The 12,889-nt window shown below is 41.2% G+C and overlaps 1 protein-coding gene across 5 annotated transcripts in view; it reads right to left on the reverse strand.

Annotated features, from left to right (window-relative positions):
- PLEKHH1 (pleckstrin homology, MyTH4 and FERM domain containing H1) overlaps positions 1-12,889 on the reverse strand; it is a 50,667-nt gene that overhangs the window by 18,784 nt on the left and 18,994 nt on the right. For 4 of the 5 annotated variants that reach the window (XR_005602055.1, XM_039552994.1, XM_039552993.1 and 1 more), the window contains exons 7-15: positions 9,842-10,851; positions 6,936-7,014; positions 6,265-6,353; positions 5,615-5,765; positions 4,487-4,626; positions 3,722-3,832; positions 3,078-3,164; positions 1,926-2,087; positions 896-976 (exon numbers count right to left, since the gene is read on the reverse strand). Coding sequence is in view for 4 of the 5 variants with exons in the window: in XM_039552994.1 (XP_039408928.1) it covers positions 896-976; positions 1,926-2,087; positions 3,078-3,164; positions 3,722-3,832; positions 4,487-4,626; positions 5,615-5,765; positions 6,265-6,353; positions 6,936-7,014; positions 9,842-10,851 (1,910 nt within the window). In the remaining variant the exon portion in view is untranslated. The remainder of the gene's footprint in view (positions 1-895; positions 977-1,925; positions 2,088-3,077; positions 3,165-3,721; positions 3,833-4,486; positions 4,627-5,614; positions 5,766-6,264; positions 6,354-6,935; positions 7,015-9,841; positions 10,852-12,889) is intronic. The other variant, XM_039552995.1, reaches the window with a different exon arrangement.

The following is a 12,889-nucleotide window of genomic DNA, read 5'->3' on the forward strand; positions in this document are numbered from 1 at the left end:
CATTAGATAAATGTAACTCATCTCCCAGTATGGGCAGGGAACACTAGGAAAGAAAAGCCAAGTAAAAATGTTGACAGTTCTGTAAAATGTAAGGAATAAATAATTCAGTACTTAGCTAATGTAACCTTGCACTTCTAGAGAATCTCTTCTTTCTTAAAGTTCTTACAAAGTGTGTCACTACTTCTATTTTTCTTGGGAGAGCATCTACAGATTAGAATGAGAATATGCAAATAAGAAGATATTTTTTCCCGTAAGATACTGCTTTCTTCCCATTACACTTGAGGGCCAGTTGCTTAGTGTCTTGAGCCACAGTTTTCTGACCCTGGTCAGACTTTCTGCTTGCTACTGGAAAAGAAATACTTTTAAAATTTCATAAGTAGTTAGATTCAGACAAGAGAGGAGATCTGCTGTGCCAACTCTGGAGGTCAATACCAAATATAAGTCACAGTATTTCTTGATATTCTAAAACTTGGGGTTTGACATCACCAAAACAAAGGAAAGGACTATTGGGCCAAGTGTCCAGAAATGGCAGCGCATTACACTGATTGCCTCCCTCTTCCCAGAATGTGGTTGCTATCTGTTTTCATGACGATATGCGGAATCTATCAGCTGCTGTATGAATGTCTGCTCAGAAGGCTACACAAGACCAAATACAGAAAATGAGGAACAAGGTATAGAGTGATCTGAGAAAGAGCAATCACTTGCCTTTTAAGTCTGCTGTCATTTAAGGTTAAAAAAATAAAATCACTGAAAATATAAAGCTGTGGAACAGGTGCTGTTAGAAGAGAAGTACAACCAATAAAGAGACATGACACACAGAAGCAGTAACAGTAAAGAAAACTTCATAAGAAATGGGAAAGGAGGGTCCAGAAATAAAAGGAGAAAAAGGAATTACCTTATCTTCATGATTTCGATAGTAGTAGAAAGTTTTTCCAATCAGTGCACACCAGACCAGCTTAGAGTGACCATGCTTGACCTGTAAGGAGGACAAACATATCCATATTTTTAATATCAGCAGTATTTTCAGAATGACCTTCTAGGATTTCAATTTCCAATTCAGTTCTCCCTTACAACTTTGCATATATTATTTTATGCTAATATAAGCTCCTCTCAAAACATACAGGGCACCCCTTCCAAAAACAGGCAAGTAGTTCCCACCCAAGTACATGGGTGCTTGTGGGAATGGGTCTAAGGTTTTGTGAAGTGTTTTACTCATTCATAGTAACTTATAATTTCTATATACTGAAATATAATATTAACAATAACGTTTTAAAGATTATAACAACAAATCGCTTCTTCTCAGCAAGAAAAGAACAGTCAGCCTATAGTCTAGATAGCTGTTTCCTATTGAAGATGAATAACCTTCAGATGAAGATTGTCTTTAGCCATCTTAGAACCTGACCAGAATTATATTAAAATATTCACAGTAACTTGCAATGTCAAACTAATCTATGGAAATGATACAAAGAATAAGAATTTTCAGCCATTGTACTTTGTACTAATGTACCTGAAGTCTGTTATGACAGAACTAAATGCTAACCTGGAACCATACAAGCCATTTTTTTGAAACTCTCCTATGTCACCAAGTTAAAGATCACTTAAACGTGACATTCAACAGTGTTGATTTTTTTACTATGACAAGCTGTGAACTCTGCTGAAGAAAAGCATACATAAACTAGATATTTGTTATTACCTACTACTTGACAGTCAGTACCTTTCAGTAGCCTTGCTTGTCCCATTCCTTATCATTTATATAAATGCTTCACTCTGAAATACAGAAATCTACAGCCACTTTTCCTTCTTTCCCTACTCTTACAGAGAGTATTAAAATATTAATTTCTTGCTCACATTTACTGTGCAAACCAAGAAGCTGGTACACTGTGAATTCCAAGCTAAACTGAATAAAGTATGAAATATTATTTTACCTTGGTGAGCCAGCCCTTCACAGTAGGTTTAGCATCACTATGAGGAACGCCAACAGGACCGCTCACTTGTACTCTCAGGATACTCTGTAGGACATGAATCCATTCCTCCAGGATGTTGGGAGAGTCTGCTGTCAGGAAGTAGGTTCTCTTTTCTGTCACAAGCTGGAAGGAAAAGGAATGAGAAAGTATAAATCTGCACACCTACAAATCTTTTCTTCAGTTGCTGAGTTTCTTTATGCCATACAGATTTTTTTTTTTGGTCATTCAGGAGAGAATTTTCTGAGAGTAAGAAAAAAGGTGCTAATCCTCAACGCCCAAGTGAAAGAAATGACACTCAGATGAATCGAATTCTCATAAGCTCTCTTGCTGTTTCCACTGGATACTGTGGCTTTGTGTCCTCTCTCATCCTTTCTTGTTCCTCAGTGCTGCTGCTAGTTTTTCATTTTAAAGATGACTACATAAATGTGGGGTTTTGCTGCCTTCACTTCATATTGCATTTTGCCTTCATTACCTTGTGACTCTGAGAGGAAAGATGCTATAAATTTAATAGTATTAGGCCTTAGCAACTTCAGTTCCATAAGGGCAGAAGGTAGGTCACAAGCCAGGCCATGTGCCTTTCAAAGTATGAAAGAAACTTTAATACTGCCTTTCTAATTAAGTCAATAATGACTTAAAAGTGAACCCAGTGATGGGCTAACTTCTAATACTTTAGAAGTCAAATTCTAAAAGGAATCAAACTATTCAGATTTTTCTTAGATCCTCCAGGCATGTAAAGTCAGGCTTGAGATCTTGTGAGAGAAGTCTCTCAGAAAGATCCTAGGTACTAGCTGGTTTTAATTGTTCTAAGAATCATTTTCCCCCACAGATTTCAAGCTCTAACTCCTGCAAAAAAGGGAAAGTGTTATGGTGTAAAACAGGAAAAAAGTAAATACAAATTTCTTTTAATTTCAAAAGGGTGTATTTGGGTTACAATTTAGCTCTTTCCTCATTATTAATTAGACTAACTGCCTGTTTTGTGCCAGGAAGCACAGAGACCACATAAAGTTAGCTCATATCAATTGAGACACACAGTACCATTCAGTCTGAAATAAGTGCTCCCTCACCCAGCCACTGAGTGTATGGTTATCTGCAGGATAAAAAAGCAACACCTACCTGGAATGTTTGGGACCCTTCGCCTCTGACAATTTGGCATGAGGAATTCAGCTCCAGCTGCCCTTGTGGTTTGCGGATAACATCACTCTGAGGAACGAAAAGCAAAGAATTTTTTCAGTAGGAAACCTCAGATGGGTCTTAGATTACTTAAATACATCATCATATGCACGTGCAGCTTGGAGTCTGCATTCGTGAGCTGGAAAGGACAGCCTAAGGTTGCCAGGTGAAATATGAGACAGTGTGATCCCATTGCAAAAGTCTCCTCAACAGTGGCAAACAACGTAACAAGGGCAGTGATAACAAATACTGTCTTATGGAGTTCAGATTGGACATTATGATTAATAAAACAAAACCAAACCCAAACAAACCAAACCTTTTCTAACTGGGAAGACAATACAACATACAGTAGCTACCAAGACGGTGGCTGAATTTCCACCTTTGGAAGTTTTCAAGATTCAGCTAGACATTTGTTAAGTGACAAGTTTATTAATAATAACTTTGTTCTTCATCTGATGCATACAGTGAATCTTTCTAATGTTCGTAATGATTTTCAAAACAGTGACACGTCTAACCAAAAGTGGTTTTTCAGTATATTGAATTTCTCTGTACCTTTAAAGAGGAGGAACTGTATCCCAGTGACTTACCGGGGACTTGTAGTACATGATTTGTCTGTTTCTGAGAACAAACCATCGTCTTTTCCATGTCTTTACCTGGCTGCCCATTTTCAGCAAGTAGCCCGATTTCTCCATGGGCTCCTGGAGGACAGAGCAAAGTGGAGAGGAGGTTACCTTGCACCTCTCAAAATACAAATAAAAGTGTGCTGAAATCAAGCCCAGACATTTGCTGCATCTCCCATAATTTTCTGCTTTGTTTAGTAGCAGCCATCAAAAATCATTTCACTGATTGTTTGATGCACTGTAAACTTTTTTCTCTTCCTACCAAAGCACTGATTTTCCAAATAAAAGTAAAGGCTGTCTCTATGCCATGATTCTTGTTCCTTGCCTGTTTGATCTCCTGCATTGAAGAGTACAGACTTTATTGCTGCTCATTTTGAGGTTTCTTTACTTTCTCCTTCCTTCCTCTGAATTTCCAGATTTATTTTGTCCCAAAAGTGTAAGGCCATCATTAAAGTAGAACACAACCCCAGGAAACCAATACAGGTCATCAGGAAAGAATACAACCCTTGATGCTTATACTTTTATCTAACCACATAACAGAAATGCACCTTCTTCTGAAGCACCAGATAGTGTCTTTTGGTCTCCCAGCTGGAGCAATAGCCCAGTCTGTTAGAGCATCCCTTTGCAGGGGGATTACTCAATATACTATAGTTACACTTTTCTCTTTTCAGGCCAAGGCTCTGTTTGCATCCCTTTCCAAGTGTAACATAACAGTAACAGTGCAAGACTTACAGTGCAGATTCCACCATCAGTGGAATAGGAAGATGTTCGCTGTAGCTTATGTTCTGGCTCTGAATAGTCACCATCCAAGGAGTAGGCATCAGGAGGGATGGCATAGTCACTCTCAGAGCTCAGCGAGGACATAGATACACCTGTTCAAAATAAAGGGAGGAATGAGAGTCATGGCAGAAGCATGAACTGAATACTGTACACTCCAAAAAGGTTTCTGCATCCACCATTGAGGCTTATTTTTGGTTCAAGAAGGACAAATCAGATCAGACTTTGGAAACTCAGACCCCACTAATGTGACTTCTGAGGCCTCTTTATTTCCCTAGGAAGACAAGTAGTGAAAAGTGAGTTTTGGATACTGACGGTAAAATAAATTTATTGCTGAATAAAAACAGATTAAAAAAAAAAAAAATCAACAGACTTGTTATCTGAAGGAGAGACAGCTTGTTTTCATCTGGGAGTATCCATTATAAAGTCTCAAGCCCCTCTGATTCCAGCTAAGGAAAAGGATTCTTCACTAGCAATGGGGCTTTGCTTTCTGTGAATCTTTTACCACTGGCACATGGCAATGCACAGGCACATCTGCCAATGCATCACAATAAAAGTTAAGACTATAAGAAATACGCTTCTATTTTAAAGACAACCAACTGTAATGAAAATTCCATTCAAGGAATCAGTTTAGCCCTCCCAGCAGGCAAGAAAAATAGTCCTAGTCAGGACTCAAACTACCCGATGTCTCTCAAAGAAAGGAGAGATGTGCTTACTGGTCAAGAAATTACCAGCCAATGACAAAGATAAAAAAGCATTTTCTTTATTGTGTCAGTAGTAGCTTGCTTCCAAGGAGAAGTCACAGAAAAGGTATGGATGACTGGATACGTGATGAACTTGGGAGGGCAATCCTTCCTGCAATCTTAGTTTAGCAATTGCCTGAATGGAAATCTATCAGCAGTAAAAAACATCTAAGAGAACTTGTTTCTACTGTTTTACTGTTGATGTCCGCACACATTCTGGGAGAACTCCTTGTTGGCATCACTCCGCCTGAGCATTTGCCTGTCACCAATGATGCTGTTCAGGGCATCTTGCCTGTGATGACGGAGTTCATCCTGCTCAGTAGCCATACTCCCACTTTACCTCTCTTCACAGCACGAGGGCTGCCTGGCATGCTAGCTTTCCTGTTCTCAGATCCAGCAGTAGACGTCCTGAAGCTGGCATGGGAGCCACAGTCATCATCAGAGCCTGAAGACTCATCTAAGAAAGGCACAGTGCTGATCTGTGTGGCTTTCTGGAAAACAGACCTGTATGGTTAGTGTGTGAGAGAAGAATTTGCCCAGGACAATCCCTCCTCAATCACAAGACAGAGAAACCCATGCCCTTTATTTTCACACTGCCTTGCCCACTTCTGCCCCAGGGTTCCTCAGCTCCTTCCCTTCTAGTCTGAGAACTTCCAAGCTGGACTCTCTAGTCTGATTTGTTTGGGTTTCCTCTGGTTACACCCTCCTACTCTTCTTATGTTCCGTCTCATTCCTTAGGCTACACCCACTGTCACCTCTAGGTTTCATAGTGCACACTGCAACTTCCTGGACCAAAACTTGTTGCAATGTTCTGTGTTCTTAAATATATTTATCATTTGCTACTCTTTCTGCATTGTTTTGATGTTCAGTACTTCCTGACATTCTCTAATTTTCTTTCCTTCACTGCACAGTTTCATCCTATTTTGTCTCAAGTTACTAGCAGCCCTGGACCATGCTTTCCACAACAGGAAAAGTGAAGTAACTCCTTACCCCCTTCAGCGTAGTGTAGACTGGCACTGTGACATTTCTGTAGATGAGATAGGTAAATGGCCCAGAAGTTGAACACGAGAAATTGGAAACTGGGAAAATTCAGAGAGAAAGCAAGAGAGCAAATAATACAAACCAGTGAAAAAGAGGAGGTTTTAATGGAGAAGCACATGGAGGACTGCTATCCTGGACAGTCAGGCTTCAGAAAGGCCAGGAGACGTGTTATTAATTCCATACAATTCCCAGTGAGAGCTGCAATGTTCCCTCCATTTAGCCTGTAAGACACCTTACCCACCCTGTGCTCCTCATGGTACAGTGGCAATCTGGTGTACCCTTGTCCAAACAGATAAAAGCCGTAACAGGTAAAGGTGATGGTTAATCAGAAGACTAAAAACAGGCCACAGACATGCAGAGGCAGAAGACTGGTGGCAAAACTGATGGAGGAGATAATGGAATCCCTGAAGATGTCCCTGAATGTAGAGGCACAAACAGCCCAGCACCAACCACCCCCAAAATCAGATATCTTCTCCTCCCTTCCTTTATTGAGGCTATCTATGAGGTCAAATTTACTTTGAAAACAGGCAAGGAAACGAAGAAATGTGAATAGCCAGAAGCTCAGGTCCCACACTGTCACCATGAACTCCCTCTAAGGATGGATCTAGTCTAGAACTTACAGCAGCTGGAAGTATCATTCACCATGGCCACTTCAGACAGCCTCATGCCAGACTTGGCCACAGCATAGATTCGGCTCTCCTGAAACATTAATACCATGAACAACAATGATCAGGCAAAAATGTAATTCTTACAGATAGAATGCCCATGTCGCAGAATCACACCACAGTCACACCTTTGGGTAGGAAGAAGGGCTCTCTAAGAAAGATAGCTGAATTCCACTGTATGTTGTGTGAATGACCATTAATGGACGTGTGTAACTCTGTGTGAATTCCCAGCTACAGACGTGACATCCACACACTGGACACCTACATGTAATTGTCAATAAATTACTATATCACAGCTTGGAAAGAGATGGATTTTTTTCCAAATTATAAACAATACAAGAATCAAGAACAGCCCTAAACCAGGACAATTCATTGAGTCATCAGCTGTAAAGGATGCCCATTCTGTAATAAGGGAATGAAAGAAATGCCTGGAATGATCTCAATAAGCCTGTGTCTCAGTTACAACAACATACAGAACTTTCAGTTCAAAGGATCTCCAAGTGCTTCATGAATTGATAAAAATTCCAGAGGAGGAACCCAACTCTGTATCTAGATGCAGAGCTACTACTAAGACATCAGCTAGTGCGAAATGGATAAACCCCAAAGCTAGGAAACCTCTTGGTGCTCCTTAAAGCATACAACCAAAACTCACTATGAAATAACACATATAATACATAATATGAAAGTACCTAAGATTGCAAAGTCAAGTACACCAAAAAATTTATAAGACATAAGAATTAACAATGAGTGCTTGACTTTGCCGTTTCAATAAATCACTTGTTTGCTCCTGCCTTTAAAAAAGCAAATGAAAAGAGAATTGTCTCTTTTGATGCTACATTGATTTCCACCAGGTTTGTCAGTTTGGCCTGTTTAGGAACCTGGTTGATGGAGTCCCTTGGGAGTCAGTCCTGATGGACAAAGAATCCAGAAAGACTCAACATTCTTCAAGAAGGAAATCTTTAAGGTGCAGGAGCAGGTAATCTCCATGTGTTAGAAGATGAGACAGTGAGGAAGATCAGCCTGTCTGATCAGAGAACTATGGCTGAACTCAAAGTTTATCACCTTTGGAAGAAGGGACAGGTGACTCGGGAGGGGTACAAACACACCATGAAGTTATGCAGAGAAAAAATTAAGAGGACCAAAGCCCAATTAGACCTTCACCTGGCTACTGCAGTAAAAGCCAAAAAAAGACTTTTATAAACACATGAGAAACAAAGAGAGAATCTCCATCCTTCATTGGATATGAGTGGGAAACAGTGACAAAGGATGAGGAAAAGGCAGAGGTACTCAATGCCTTCTTTGCCTCAGTCTTTGATGGTAAAACTAGTTGCTCTCCAAGTACCCAGCCCTCTGAGCTGGAAGACACGGAAGGGGGAGCAGAATTGATGCCATGATGATTTTTTTGCCTTTTCTTTTATACCCTTTTATATACCTTCTTATAGCTTTTGTATTCTTAAGTGTTTTTTAGCTGACACTCTTAGACTTATTTGTCAAGCTAGGAGACTAAACATCTTAGAAGCCTCATAGTTAGGGATCAGATGCCCCAGAGACCAAGGTCCTCTCCAGAACACATTTTGTAAACTGAGATAAGACCATCGAGGGGGAAGGTTCCTTGGGGAGGGGGGCTCACTTGAGCCTCTCATTGGGGAATTTTTTATAGATATGCTAATTAGTAAAACCTATAATGTTATACCAGATGGATTGTGGGGGTGCATTTCGGTGCATTTGACCTGGACGTAGTGCACCTAAGGATCCTTAAAATAAGTACCAAGATAAAGTCCCTTTTTCCCTTCTAACCATGTTTGATTCTTGATTTTAAGAGCAGGAAAAGGCATCAGAATGAAGCCCACATAACCCAAGGGGAAATGCCCAGTGACCTGCTTGGCCACTTAGACACACACACAAGTCTGCGGGGCCAGGTGGGATGCACCCGAGGGCACTGAGGGAGCTGTCAGAAGAGCTCACTGAGCCACTGCCCATCAGCTACCTGCAGCTCTGGTCAGCCAGGGAGGTCCCAGGTGACAGGAACCTGGCAAATGTGACACCAGCTACAAGGGCCAGAGGAGAATCTGGGCAGCTACAGGCCTGTCATCCTGACCTTGGTGCTGGGGAAGGTCATGGAGCAGACCATCCTGAGTGCCATCACAGGCACATGCAGGACAACCAGGGGATCGGGCCCAGACAGCATGGGTTTGTGAAAAGCAGGTCCTGCTTGACCAACCTGATCTCTTTCTATGACAAGTGACCTGTCCACCTTCTCAGTGATGAGGAGAAGGCTGCTTTTTCCAATCTAAACAATTCAAGGACTAATAAATAATTCATCTATCTGACCTCAAAAGTAAGAAAAAACAACAGGATATGTATATTCATTTTACCATAGTTTTTCGCAAAATTCTCCTAATAGCAGGGGCATACAATGAGATAGGAATGCTGAGATCTAATCCATGTATCTATTCTAGTATCCACAGCTTTTTCTCACTCTGAAGCTATCTGGTCTGGTCCACTGGATTTATGACTCATTTTTCTATCTTACATGACAACAGAACTAAGGATTAACTTTTGATGACCCATATAATGATAAACCACAATGCAGAACATTTTGCCTTTCATTTTTATTCCTATGGTTCTTGAGTACTATTTTTTCAATGGATTTTTTTCCCCTTATAAAGAGAGAAAAAGAAAAAAAATTGTCAACGGAGCCAGCATGCCCCATGATCTGGAACTGTCCAACTTGGTGGCTCAGGAATGTAACCTGTGATACCCAGAGGTATCAATTCCTTGTGACCAAGAAGTGTTGTAGCCTGACTACCAGGCACAAAGATAAGCAGCACTTCTCACACTGTTGTCCTTGCATTTCTTACCCATGATGGGAATCGGTGCAGCGGTGGTGTGGGAGGTTTACCTCCCAGGTCAAGTGTGCCAGCCTCAGAACTCACAGCTTCTCTTTGCTCTGCAGGTAAGTGGTACATTCCCTCACACGTTCCAGCTTCTCCCCTCAGCAGGCCACATTCTGTCTCCATCTTCTCCATCACTCCATCATCATCAATGTCTGTCTCCTCCACATGCCCACAGGTGACTGGAGGGTCTGTTATGGGCTGGAAAGTGTTAGTCTCTAAGTGCATTACAGGACAGAAAGAATTAACCCCCGACTGTGGTTGGCTGTGATGTCTCTTGGCTAGTTGGATACTGTCTCTTGGTGTATTGGGTGTTCGTATTTTTGGAAAGGTCATACGACTCCCAAGGCTGCATTCCCTCCCTGGACAGAAGGAATGTGCTGTAACAGCTGATGTTGACAGAACCAGAGGTGGCTCAGCAGTCTGGAGACGGCCCTCAAGCACGCTCATTATTTCTCCTGAGGAAGAGGAGTCCAGCCGGTGGGAGTTGAATCTGGCACTCAGATCATCAGAGAAGCGGGTGCCATCCAAACTCACTTGTTGCAAGGTGCTCACAGCACTATGGTTTCCTTCCAAAGATGATTGGAAGGTCAAAGCCTCAAGAATTCTTGTGGTCTCTGCTGGAGAGTCCAATGATATGGGATCAGAGCACCCTAAACCGTGTTCAGAACTTATGGTTGGAAATAAATTTTTCTCTGTGGAGAGATTCCAGCTTGATGGGTCAGACATGAGCTTCAGCATGCTCTGGGAAAGCAGAGATTTATCCTCTCCATTCTCAGTAAAGGTGTCATTGGCAAGGACTATGTTTCCTGAAGAGAGGACATGTTTGGTAGGTCCTGTCTGACACACCTCTCTGAAACTAGGTGCAAGAAGCACAGGTTTCTGGTCTATCTTCTCAGCAAAAGAGACCTGCGATGCTCGGGGCTTCAGGGAATCAGAGCTCCAAAGAGATTCAAAGGGAGGAATGCTGGTCATATCTACAAGGAAGGAGAACATATGGTTAAGGCATTCATATACTTTAATGTCTTCAATGTTGCTTCCTAGTGTCCATTCAGTTGTATTTCAATAGCACCCTGGCCTGTTTAGGACTATATAGAATGGAAAGAAGATGGCTGGACACAGTTATAACTAAAGTGCTTACATTTATTATTGGAAATAGCACAGAAGAGATGAATAGGAAATGATTAATCACTGTTCCTGACAAAAGTGAAACTAAAGGGTGCCTAATGAAATTAGGCAGAGCATTTGAAATTTACAGGAGGAAGGTTTTTCCCAGACAAAAAAAGAAACAGAACGCTGCAGATAGGCCAGAAAAAGTAATGTATCAGTAGTACAGGAGTTCTGGCTTAGGAACTTCCTAAACTACTGAGAGCAGAAGCTGGAAGGGCATATGGAGAGAAGGACAGCTTTACCTGCAATATTTTGTATGGTCTTCCCTGGAACGTGAGCAGCCAACCAGGAGATGGGATACCGGCCTAGGCAAGCTTTCAGTCTAATGCAATATAGGAGTTTTTACTCTTACCTATAAAATTATGCCTCCTCTCATAAAACATGAGAAGGAAGTGCACCTATCCACACAACACTTTGTCAGATACATCCAAGTGGCCAGAACACTGCTTAGCATGGCTTTTGGCTTTAGTGGACCTACAGTGATTAAGTCATCAAATAAGTTGGTATGATTCCATCCATTCCCAGGGGCTAGATGAGGCTTCCAGCAAAGGTATGGAGACCTTCTTAACTATCACAGCAATCAGTGAGTTTACTTGCTTTTCAAGAATTTCCCTAGAGCTTTTTGTTATCCTTTTGTGCTATCTGACCCACACAGTGCTTTATGTCACAAAGTTTTATAATAGTGACTTATATGGTTTTGCTGTAAAATCTTCCTCTTTTTGGTTCTTTCCCTGCCCTTTCAGTTGCTATGTTAGATGATGACATAAAAGATAGATCCTAGATTGCCTCCATTGTCCTTAGTACCTACACTTCGTAATTACTATACTTTCTTCTTTTCCATAATTATTAGATTTAAAGATTATCCCAGTTCTACAATTTCCACCAAATAGCAGCTTTAGAATATGAGAAAGTGGGGGTAAAACTTGGAATGGCAGAGGATATTTGATTGACCTTGGCATTCATATTTATTTCAGCCTGACTGAAAAAGAAACAAATCATTAGATGCTTTGAAAATTGCAAAATATGGGTGAGCGTGACTCTGCTCAGCTATTGCTGAAAATGCTGCCTGAACATCAAACTCTATGGGTATTCTTAACCACCCATGGGATTTACAAGGAAATAGAAACAAACTGAAGACACAAAGTTACAGAGGGAAGAGCAAACAGCAGAATAAATTACTGCTGACAGTGGAGAGGATGAAACCTGCTCTTGGAAACAGCTGAGAAAAAGACAAATCATGAGAGCATGACCTTGGCACTTGAGTCACAAGGAACTGAATGTTAGCAAAGCTAACACATAACACTGGCACACACAAATCCTGGCACTTATTTTCCCCTGACCCTAAGGTAAATCATTAGTGTAGACTGAAAAGAGCCCATTCATTTTAAATACTACTGGTATTTTTGCAGCTTCCTAGATGTGACAGGAGATTATGAAGACGCAGCTGTTACTATTAGCATAGCAAGCAAGGAGAGATTTGTCTCTCTGCAAAGGCCTCTGACTTCAGCCTGGCATAGTGAGACTAGTGAGGGATAAGAGGAGAGGACAGTGCTGTTTACTGCCCAGAGAGCTGGGATCCAGGGAACACTTAATACCGGATTATTAACGCAGCTTACCAGGCATTCTCTTTTTGTGAACAGTCAGAGCCGGGGGGATGAGAAAAACCCAGTCATAAAGCATTTCACTAGAAATGTGGTGGGATTTAGAAGGAATTTTGCCCTATTCCCTTGTTGTGGAGTAATAGGAATGCCAGAAAGACTTCTGCAGGAAAGAAATATCCCCTGCCCATGTGCCCAGTGAAGTTCTGGAAAATAGCTCATCTTAATGTGACCAAACCAAGCTTAT

This window comes from Corvus cornix, chromosome 5 (assembly GCF_000738735.6).
Source record: "Corvus cornix cornix isolate S_Up_H32 chromosome 5, ASM73873v5, whole genome shotgun sequence".
Classification (NCBI taxonomy): Eukaryota; Metazoa; Chordata; class Aves; order Passeriformes; family Corvidae; genus Corvus; species Corvus cornix.